This window comes from Xenopus laevis, chromosome 1L, assembly GCF_017654675.1.
Source record: "Xenopus laevis strain J_2021 chromosome 1L, Xenopus_laevis_v10.1, whole genome shotgun sequence".
Classification (NCBI taxonomy): Eukaryota; Metazoa; Chordata; class Amphibia; order Anura; family Pipidae; genus Xenopus; species Xenopus laevis.
The window spans coordinates 90735229-90746740 of NC_054371.1; the positions used below are offsets into that span (position 1 = coordinate 90735229).

The 11512-nt window shown below is 37.3% G+C and overlaps 1 protein-coding gene and 1 long non-coding RNA gene across 3 annotated transcripts; one reads left to right on the top strand and one right to left on the bottom strand.

Annotated features, from left to right (window-relative positions):
• Window positions 1-299: 299 nt before the first annotated feature.
• LOC121403662 lies at window positions 300-5956 on the bottom strand. The gene is made up of 2 exons (XR_005967425.1): window positions 4166-5956; window positions 300-990 (listed from the first exon to the last, which is right to left on the bottom strand). It is a non-coding gene; the product is annotated as an uncharacterized LOC121403662 (long non-coding RNA).
• A 134-nt stretch (window positions 5957-6090) lies between these two features.
• hnrnpdl.L (heterogeneous nuclear ribonucleoprotein D like L homeolog) lies at window positions 6091-11512 on the top strand. 2 transcript variants are annotated; one of them, XR_001935422.2, is made up of 9 exons: window positions 6091-7126; window positions 7704-7872; window positions 7960-8121; window positions 9048-9179; window positions 9265-9379; window positions 9609-9767; window positions 10152-10240; window positions 10617-10720; window positions 11242-11511. XR_001935422.2 is itself a non-coding variant. In NM_001086140.1 (8 exon segments), coding segments are annotated over 7 exon segments (882 nt in total). In that variant the 5' UTR covers window positions 6975-7049; the 3' UTR covers window positions 10220-10240; window positions 11242-11512.

An 11512-nucleotide genomic window follows, 5' to 3' on the forward strand; every position in this document is an offset into this window, starting at 1 on the left:
CCACCTTTGGGGTATAATACATTTTGAAAAATTCTGTTGTTTTTTTTAAAGAAAATCAGAAAAATGCAAGTTTTTTTTTTAACCCAAATATCCCAGTTTTTACTGAAAACTAGCCCCAAAAAGGAGGAAAAAAACAACTCGACCTTTGATAAATAACCCCCCATCATGTCTAAAGAAAACATATATTACTTAATTAGGGAAAATTAATTTTACCTGGAGAGCATCAAAATATCTACATTAGTCTGACAGTCAATGTCTCCAACTTTGCAAAGATATTTCACCACATTTCAGCCATTATACACTTTAAAAACATGAGCTTTATTTTAGTGGTGACCTCTTGAATTCTAGAAACACCAAGGATTGAACAATGTGAATCATTTACAAATAATTTTAAAATCATTTTACTTTACTTTTTTATTTAATATATACTGGAAAGTGGCTTGAAAGTACATTTTCTTTAATGACCCAAAGAAAAGAAAATTGTATACTTGGGTATCCCTTTTAAATTAAGCAAATATACTATTTTTTGCAGAGAAACAAGTGAATCTTGGTGACAGAATGGTTTTATGTTTATGTTTTATGTCCAAAGATGTGTCTGAAAATCTGCCCATTGTAGACCAACACATGCAATACAATTCTACACTATAGTGAAGGACAGTTTGGCAGACAACTTTTATAGCTTAGATCTTTATCTATAGTTTACAACCATTCCCCTTGAATACTGCCCTTAAAAAGTGAATGCATTTGGAATAAGATTTGCACAGAAGCATTAAACCACATATATCATACTTACTCGCCCTTAAGCTGTCCAGTAATATAGGTTGACCTCCACACGTGACCCTGCAGCTGTTTAAGAGCAGTGGTCTCTCGGTCCAGGGACATCTGTCAGCAAGCATTATCCACCACTGCCTGGATCATGTTTTCTGTTTCATTGTCAGAAAGTGCAGAAGGAATGGGCACAAATCCATCAAGGTGGGAGTCTTTCTCTGCCTTATAAACATGGAATGTATTTATCAAAACATATAAAGATTTAATAAAATGCTTAATATGAAAGGGTATCTCCTCCCCAAAACTTTATCTGTAATGAAAGATTTAAAATTAATTAAAATGTTAGTGAATTACATCAATTAATATATTAAGAAATTAATAATTAATGTATATGTTAATTAATATTTACATTAATTGAAATGTAATTATTAATTAAAACATAATTAAAAACTCAGTGGTTTTAAGGAGCTTAGTAAATGCAATTGCAACCAAAAGCAGTATTTGTTTATCCCTTTCTTTTTTCTGGTTCTCCCTAAAGTCTGTTGAGAAAATGAGCTGGTCTTTGCTAAAATGTAAACAGGCAGATGTTTTCAATAGCAAATGCAATTCACTTGCTTGGAATGCAAAATTAAAATTAAAAATTACCTATACTTTTCCGTTTAGGCAACGTGGCCTACATGTAACTTTTAAGGTACATTAATATTTTAAAGAGTAGTTTTTTAGTGTCAGTATCACTATAGGCCTATTGTGTTTATCAATGAGGGCAGTGCAAATTTCCATAAAATTATATGATGCCTAACAATTATTACTTAAGGTTTTAGATTATTGTATTATTATACAATATTTAGAGAAACCGTCACACCCATCAGCACATGATGCTGGAGGACACTGCCCCCACCAATTTGATGGAAACATTTGAAAAGTGTATTTACCATATAGGCATCTGAGGGCCAGCCCCTTAAAGATGAAGGAAAGCTACAGAGGCAGTTTATTGCCAATAGATTAGCCACAATAGTTCAAGCTAGAACACTATATTTATTCTGTAGAATGCTTTACCATATCTGAGTAAACAGCTCTAGAAGCTCTCTCTGTTTGTTGAGAATAGCAGCTGCCATATTAGCTTGCTGTGACATCACTTCCTGCCCAAGTCTCTCCCTGCTCGTTCATAGCTCATCTTACAGCAGGAGGGAAGGAGGGAGGGGGCAAGGATCAAACTGAGCATGCTCAAGCCCTAGCCCTGGAGGTTTATGCTGAAAACAGGAAGTCTGATACAGAAGCCCATGTGTACACAATAGAAGGAAATACATGTTGTGTTTCCTTTTGACAGAGGACTTAGATCAGCGTTACTTTGAGTTTTTACTGGTGTATTTATATAGACCTTTCTGATAAAGCTTACTTAATTTTAACCTTTGCTTCTCCTTTAAAGCTGCCACCCTAGGCACAGGCCCATGAGTGCCTATGTGGTATATATGACCCTGGTGACGAGTCATTCAATGACTGCAGCAAAAGTTGTGTGACCGCAATTGCAGTAGCACTTTGTAAATGAGCTCTTACCGGTATATGTTTCAAAGCAGTCCTATGAACAAATTAATGAAAATAGGCACCAAATTAGAGTAAATAGAACAGATTACTTATTTTGAAAGGTAAGGCCCCATCTAGAATGTGCTGTACAGTTTTGGTCTCCAGTGCTCAAACAGGACATTGAATTAAAGAGGGTGCAGAAAAGGGCAACTAAGCTGATAAAAGGTATGGGAAATCTTAGCTATGAGGAAAGATTGGCCAAGTTGGGGTTGTTCACACTGGTGAAGAGGCGCTTAAGGGGTGATATGATAACTAACTATGCATAAATGTATAAGTGGATCATATAATAATCTCTCTAGTGATTTATTTACCAGTAGGTCTTTCCAGCTGACACAAAGTAGACATACTTAACAGCTTATATGCATTCCTTTTACCTTCTACAGTAGTTATGTTTATTTAACCAAAGTAACAGTAATACTTTAATATGCAGAGCACTACAAATAGCAATAATATGCATATGGATTTTATACACATGTAGTTACAAGCTACTATTAGGGTACTAGTACACTGAAGGGAATCTTCAGGCAACTTCAGGAAACCAAGCGTGTTTTCCTATTGTCAATTTACTTTACTACTGGTGGGAAAGCATTATTGTGAGGTTTGTCGCCAGCAATACCACAGATTTAAACGCAGCAACAAATCTCCCTGTGTGCCAGTTCCCTTATAAATGATCCCTACATTGACATTGAATTGTACTTATTATGCAATGACCAACATGTTTTTGACGCTGGGTGATATCCTCTTAGCATTCCATCTCTTGCCAGTGCTCAAAGAGATAAGTGTTAAGGTGGCCATAGACTCAAAGATCCGCTTGTTTGGCGACATCGCCAAACGAGTGGATCTTTCCCCGATATGCCACTAAACTGCGTGGCTATATCGGGGGTAATTTGAGCGTTCGGCCGTATGGCCGAACGATCAAATTAAGATGCGCCAATCGGCTCCGACGGGTCGGTCGGGTAAAAATCCAACCTTCCCGATCGATAGGTTTTAGGTGGTGAAATAGGTGGTCAAAGTTTTTTTTAAAGAGACAGTACTTCGACTATCCAATATTCGAATGATTTTTAGCTCGAATTGTTCGATTCGTAGTCGAAGGTCAAAGTAGCCAATTCGATGCTCGAAGTAGCCAAAAAAATACTTCGAAATTCGAAGTATTTTTTATTCTAATCCTTCCTTCACTCAAGCTAAGTAAATGTGCCCGTACCTGTTAGTTTTGAATGCAATAAAAAACAATAGTTTTAAAATTATTTAATTTTGTTTTAAATGGTAATTGTTTTTCTTCAAACTGAAATCCAGTTCATTAAAAATATTGGGAAAAGGGCTGCATTCTGCCATAGCAGTACAGCGCTTAAATAAGGAGCAATCTGAAAACAAAATGTACACTCAAACTAATACAAACTGCACAGTCAAACCCTCTTTGACTAATGATCTATCTTGGACTTAAAGTTGTTAGGGTATCTCTCATGGTTTCTTACTTTACATTGCCTTGATGGTTTCTTGCATAGCACAGAAATAATAATAATGGCACTTTCCCCAAAAAGCACATCTTTAGGGTTGCAGCTGCCAGGATGTGTAGCCCACAGTGCCAAACAACCACCAAAAGTGTCTTTGTTGCATGTTCTTCGCCATGACAGTCTTGAGCTCTGGTTAGGCATCAGGACTTGTCTTCTTTGAACTCTGTAGGCCTTAAAAATGAAAAAGTATCATCCCCAGGATATCAGGTCACATAAGCATTTCAGAGGTCTGCTTGTCACCGGTACACGTTTCATATCATAAACTATAGCATGGCAGTGTTAGACAGAGAATGTATCTTAATTACCTTTGTTTTGCACCCAATGGCTGTAGCAGTCAAAAAACCCTGAATTCTATTAGCCTTTTGTTTGTTGAATGGTTTTTTGAAACCTCAAGGCATGGCGCTCCACGTTACATTAGAACCTCCATATAATTTTGCTTGTCCTGCAACTGTGATTTTACTCCCTCTCTCTTTCTGTTAGTTGATTCTTTTTAAGTGATCGATTTATATTTTTGTCTCAGCCTATCTTTTTCTGTTTTCTCTTCCACTGCAGCACTCTTTTACGTTACACCCCAACCCCCACAGTGAGGCACTGTTATTGATCTGTAAAGTGCTAAGCAGACCTTAATTTATGCACTGTTCATATGCAGAGTTATTGTTCCAGGATGAATTCACTAGCAACATACACCAGTGGGAAATACAACAAAAGAGGCCTTGCATACGCACTAGTAAGAAAAGGTACAACAATGTGGATTAATCAGTACCGTTAAAATATTCAAATACTTTACTGATGTAAATGTTTGATTTATATTTTACTAGTCAAGCATTTTTATTTCTTTTTTTCTTGAATGTTAGTGGAAATCATGTAATATCAAGTGATCCTTTCTACTGACCTATTTGTTCCTTTCCGAGGTTTCCATGGAAATGCCTTCTGGCTATTTTAAGCTTGGAAGAGTTCAAGTCAGGAGTGAATATAACATTTAGAGAAAAAAAGTCTGCTGAGAATAGATGCAGGGACTTCACACACAGGAATCATTTTCTACACTGTATAATTTAATAAATAAAGCTTTGTGTTTTCAGACTCCCCAAAGGAATAGACAATTATAGTAATTTTATTTTGTGTTTGTAAAACAAAATAAAATCAATGTTTTGTTACAATAAACATTTTAATTATAACAATAAGAAGAGAAATGTAGTCTGACATTTGATTAAGGAATCACTGACCAGCACTAGGCTGCCCACACCGAGAAGGAGCACACAGTGCGAGCAGCCATGTTGTGCCACTTGCATGCACATAATGCGCATGCGACATCACGTGCATAATGAGCAATTGATGGCAGCTTTTCGTTATGCGCATGCGAGTGTCCGGACATGGCTGCCTGAGCAGGGTGCTCCCTCCCGGTGCGGATAGCCTAGCGCTGGCAGGGGGCATTTATTTTTTTTAAAAAACTACTGTACTATTTTTACCCAACAGGTGCCCTTTACATTCCAAACTGCAGAAAGCACATTAATCCCCCCAAAAAAATGTATGAAATAAATTACCCTTTCATGAAAAGGGATCATTATCTGCAAACCCATTCTCCATAAAACTCAAAAATACGGCAAGCCCATCTCTCATTGTACCCATTGTATGCAAAAAAATATATTTTGTATGATTGCCTTTTTCTCTGAAAAAAAATAAAACAGTAACATGAACTTGATTGTAACTAAGAAACATACACCCATATTGATGGCAAAAAAAATCCTTTTGTTTTAATTTCAATTTTTTTTTAGTAGTAGGTCTTTCTGTTACTTGGATCACCATACCTTATCTGCAAAACCACAGGTCCCAAGCTTTTCAGATAATAGAACCCTGTATATGTTGCCACCCAAAACCTTAAACCAATTGTTCCCAAACTGTACGGCTGGCTCTCCTAGGGGGGGGGGGATTTAAAGGGAAACTATTGGCAAATGAAAATTTAATATAAGATTCATATTATTTCAGAAACTATGCAGAATATTTAATTGATTGTATTTAGAAGGTTTCTTATTTCAGTATAATGAAACATATAATACATTTACATTTTTGTGATAGTTCCCTTTTAAGAGTGGTGGCAGTAGGGCTCAGACTGAAGGCCAATTAGGTTAAGAATTGGGGAAAAGGGACAAAATCAGTCACCCCTTGTATAAGGCATACGCACGCTTCTCAGTTTTCACAATCTTGAGTCATAACAAGTTCCTGAGGTACCATGTACCGCTGGAGAAGGATTGGACATAAAATATTCAATAATCAAATCCCACCATTTAAATAATAAACACACTCTAGAATCACATGCATGGACACATCATCCAGAATTCATTACCCTTTAAATCTGAACAAATTGTGAAATCTCATCAGCACTACATTGCAATTATGTTTAGCCTCTTTTATTGGAACAAAATACTGGCAAATTTCAAGTTTATAGAAACAAATCTGCATTTGTATAGTACACCAGATGCTCTTACTCGTCGCTGGATAAATTTGCTAGAAGCAAATGCCATATTTTGATTTATAGTTTACTTCCGTTTATAAAATACAGCAACGTGCACCAAAACCAAGCCATTATGCTGGGAATCGGACAGCGATTTATGTTTCACCTTGACAAACGTGATTGGGGTAGTGGTGCCCTTAATAACTAGCAGGATAGTTGTAACTGGCGCCGAAACGGAAAATAGAGCCATCTCGGCACGGCACCAATTTCCCCTGCGTTGCCGATTTAGTGTGACGTTCAAGTCAGACCCTGCTCAAATGTGCAGCCTGAAAAAACGTTCCACATCTGCTCTCATCAACACTTGGGAGAAAGAATCGACAGCATAGGCAGGTAAGGCCTTTTTTTCTCAAGCACAGCCATTTTGTACACGACTACACGGCGCCATATTCTGAAACCGCCATGTGACTCTATTGTGTGTGTCCAGATCTACATTTTACGGGGTGGAATACCCGCATAACAGACATCCGGCCAACGAACGCAGCACAACCACGCCCCTTCGCTTTTCGCCAATAAAAATACAGCAAAGAACTATGACGACACAAAAACGAGCGAAATCCATTGGTTGTTTCCCTTTGTATATAAGGAGAGGGTGGGCAAACCGGTGATCTTTTTCCACCACCTTAGCTACGGCTGTGCGCCATTAAGGATAGTGTACTTTTCAATCAGATTAGATTGTAACCATGGCCGGATTCGGTGCAGCTCCAGACTTCAATGAAGGGTCAAAGATCAATGCCAGCAAAAACCAACAGGATGAAGGGTAAGTATGCGCTGATTATTAGGTGTAGTCCTCCAAATTTCGATTCGTGTGATATGAATAGCTCGAAGAAGGCCGAAAGGAACGCTTAGACTAATTTTCTTAACGTTGGCAGTGGCTTTGTCGTGAATTTAGGTTAGTGACGGTAGTTTGGGCGGTATCTTTAGGCGTAGGTTTAGCTCCCTACTAGCGAACTGTTTTCGTCATTTTTCTCCCCGCCCCATACCAAAATAAGGTTTATCTATTCTCGCGAGAATATCAAAGCTGCGCTATATATTTGGAAGGCCTTCGCCCATTCCCTGCTGCGGATTAGGGAAATCGTCATCGCCAACCAATGAGATACCTGGGGCGGGGAAGTAATGTATCGCCCAATGGTATGGGTCGTGACGTCACCATGAAGCTAACGCTCGCTCCCGATAAAATGTGCACTGATGCGTAGTAGAGAATTTTGCGTTCCTATTCCAGCGACTTGATATTCAGAACTGTAGTATGACTAGCCGCAGTGCTCTAATTTGCAGATTTTGCGTTTGCTTCGTCGTCATGTGTATGGAGTCTAATACATTGTTGTTTTCATGCGCAGTAAAATGTTCATTGGAGGCCTTAGTTGGGATACAAGCAAGAAAGACCTAACCGAGTATCTGTCTCGGTTTGGGGAGGTGTTGGATTGCACAATCAAAACTGACCCCGTGACTGGGCGATCAAGAGGATTCGGCTTTGTTCTCTTCAAAGATGCTGTGAGCGTTGACAAAGTGAGTAATTTGCCTGTATGGGAGTGTATTGGCTGAGCTCTAAATCAAGTAAACTAAAGGTATTTTCATTTTAATACTTTTATTAAGGTTCTTGAAACAAACGAGCATAAACTAGATGGCAAGCTTATTGATCCAAAAAGAGCTAAGGCACTGAAAGGCAAAGAGCCCCCCAAGAAAGTCTTTGTTGGTGGACTCAGTCCTGAAACAACAGAGGAGCAGATCAAGCAGTATTTTGGTGGATTTGGAGAAGTAAGTATACAGTTTACTTTTAGATCACTTTGTGGGCTATGTACATTTAGGATTTGCAATTTGTTCTTATTGTTGGGCAGGTCCACTTCTAGACTGCCAAGTAATACTGTATTTATTGGTGAGAGATGGTAATCCCCTCCCTGGCTTTTATTTTTTTTCCTCTCTATCAAGGTCAGGTGATGGATTCTGGAACTTGGTCCTTCTGCTTTCCATAGTGAGTGGTGCACATATTCACAAGAAAGCAGGAGGAATAAAGGTACCAGGGTCAATCACCTCAAAACTGACCCAGGGGTTAGCTGTTCATTTCAATGTGTGGAATCCATTATTATTAGAGAGATCCTTATAATGGTATTTCAGTATTTTTTTTTTTTTTTTTTTTTTAAAAAAAAAAAAAGATTCATTCAAACTTAATTGATTTGGCCATTCATTTACCAGGTGCTGCATTTTCTAAGGCTCCCTTGTGGCTTCTTCAGGCTTCCAGCACTGCACATTTGCAGCTTATAGTAACACTGATCTTGCTATACTGAGACTGTACAAACTTAGAAAGGTGCAGTGGAGCCTTTGAGAAACTACAGGAAAGGTGTCAACTAAATTTATTAAAAATTAACATTCAGCATTTGTTTGCTGGACCAGTGTAACTATCTGAACAGGGGAACAATTCCGGGGAAGCATTAGTGATTTACTATACTGGGTGGCATCATTTCTGTATTGTCCTTTCCTTGTACTCTAAAAGTTATATTCCTATGATGTATGTCTTCATCGCCACGTGCAATCAAAACTACAAATGTGTATGTTATGGAATTATGAGTAGTTGCTTATTCTTGTAAAATATATTCTAACTATTGGACAGTGACAATACTAGAAAAACTTATATAATTTAAACTGTTCTGTGTAGAATGTAGCTAAATTGTTTTGTTCCCACGCAGATTGAAAATATTGAACTGCCAATTGACACAAAAACAAACGAAAGGAGAGGCTTTTGTTTTGTCACCTACACAGGTGAAGAACCAGTAAAGAAGCTTTTGGAAAGCCGGTTCCACCAAATTGGTACAGGAAAGGTACGATTTGCCAGATTTTTCCTGTTGCCTGTGTTTGATTTTCAAAGAAACTTCAAAATAATAATAAAAAAAAAAATCTTTTCAGTGTGAAATAAAAGCTGCACAGCCCAAAGAAGTCTACAGACAACAACAACAGAAGCAGCAGAGGGGAGGAAGAGGAGCAGTCACTGGAAGGGGTGGTACCAGAGGAAGAGGCAGAGGTGGGTATCATATGCTCTGGGGAAAAAGTGTTAGATCACTCTGAATTAATATTCAAGGGGTACTTTAATCCAATTATATTATGAACTATAAGAGAAATAACTTCTACATCTTTGGACCACTGAACAGAGAAATACAATTTAATTAAAACTCCATTTTTAACAATCTTTGAAGCTGCTTCAAATTGTAGCAAACTTGGGTGTATTCATGCTGTTTGGGTACCTTTTTTAGGTCAAGGTTGGAATCAAGGCTACAACAACTACTATGATCAAAACTATGGCGGATATGGAAACAATGGTTCCTATGGTGATCAAGACTATAACAGCTATAGTGGTTATGATTACTCTGGGTACAGCTATGGATATAACCCAGGATATACTGAATATAGTGGTAAGTTTTCTGCAAAAGCTTTCATAGTTTACATTCAGGTACATTTTCAATTTGTATCTACATGGGGGAACTGTTTCTGGCTTATTTGGAAAGAAACGCTAGAAAAATGTGCTTAAATTTTAATAAGCAATAGTGGTAAGATGGCAATTTTATATTGAAGAAAAGCAAGACCCCTTGCAGCTTCTTGGTACTAACATCAAATTTAGGTATCCATATACATTTATTTGCATTTGGCAAACATTGGATTAAGTGTAATATGAATTATTGTTGCTGCAAATTATAGTTTGCATTTAGTGTTCTGCTTATTGATATTGCTAGTTTGGCTTGTGCCCTTTAAATATTTTAAATCCTTTTTTTTTTTTTTTTTTTTTTTTTTTTTTTTAGGGCAACAAAGCACATACGGCAAAGCAAGAGGTGGAGGAAACCATCAAAACAACTACCAGCCTTACTAATGCAATGACATTAAAACTAAGGTGGGTATTCTATGTAGTTACTGATGAAATGCTGATGTGTGGGGTTTTTTTTTTTACGTTAAGCTTTAATAAAGAATTTAAACGGTGTCGACTGAATTTATTAACTTAACAATCAGCATTTGTGTTTAAAGCTGTTTTGCATTAATGTCTAGCGCTTAGAGTTAAAAACACGGCCTTAAATGTTTTTTCTCCTTTTTTAAATGCTCAAGAATTTTTAAATTTGGTCTTCTGGTCTTTTTATGCCAGGTGACCTAAGGATTAAATTAAAGTTTTTTTTTTTTAAAGTAACAGGTAAAGTACTGAAATGGGTACAACTTAAGGTAAAGAAGAATGTTGTCTTCTAACTCTGACATTATACCTTGTTTGTACCCGCCAGCGGGAACTTCATTGCAGGCCGTGTGTCACCCTGTCCACGTCTATCTCTGGGGTCGCACGTTGTGGGCAGAGCGCAAGGCATACACCAGAAACCGCTGTCCTGTGGTATGGTCTCTTCCAACTTCCATGTACCAGCGTAAAAATTAAACTGGGAAAAACAACTACAGGCTTTGGCTTTTTTAATCTTTTGGAGTCCTTTTTTGTTAACGTTTTGATAAATTGTTTTTTTACAGGAGTTTAAAAAAAAAAATTAGATGCCTTAACAGCTTAATCTTTTTTTGCTCTTCGATTTAATGGTATTTCTTAATTGTGCGTTTATAGGATTTAATGCTTATTTCTTTTCTTTATAGCTAAAAATCTACAGACAAACAAGAACTTGTTAAAATGAGGGGTGAAATGTCTTGTAAAAATTTAAAATGGAAAAAAATCCTATGCACAGGCCAAAAAACTTTATAAAGTTTACAGACTTAACCAATGCTGAGGTTACAGCTTCAGAGATATATCAATCATAACAGTTTTAGGTTTTACACACATAATGTGCATATGATTTTTACTTTATAGAAATATGGACTTCTGAAATGGATAACACTGATTGAGAATTAAAGGTTCCCTTTTCTTTGTTCCAGGTGGAGATGGTTGGAAGAGAAGAACGTCGCGCAGCAATGCTGAGAGCACCATCACATTATCCTTATGAGAGGACTATAAATAACCAAGGCACAAAGTGTCTTGCTGTAAATAGGAAGTGGAATTTTTTTTATGGCATTTCGCCATCTGTATGGAAAGGGTTTTATGTTCAGCAATATTCTTTTTAAGTTTACCACATTATTTGTGCTTGTGAAGTGATCAGTGCATTCAAATTTGATGTCAATGAAGTTTGTAATAAAAGTGAGAACAATT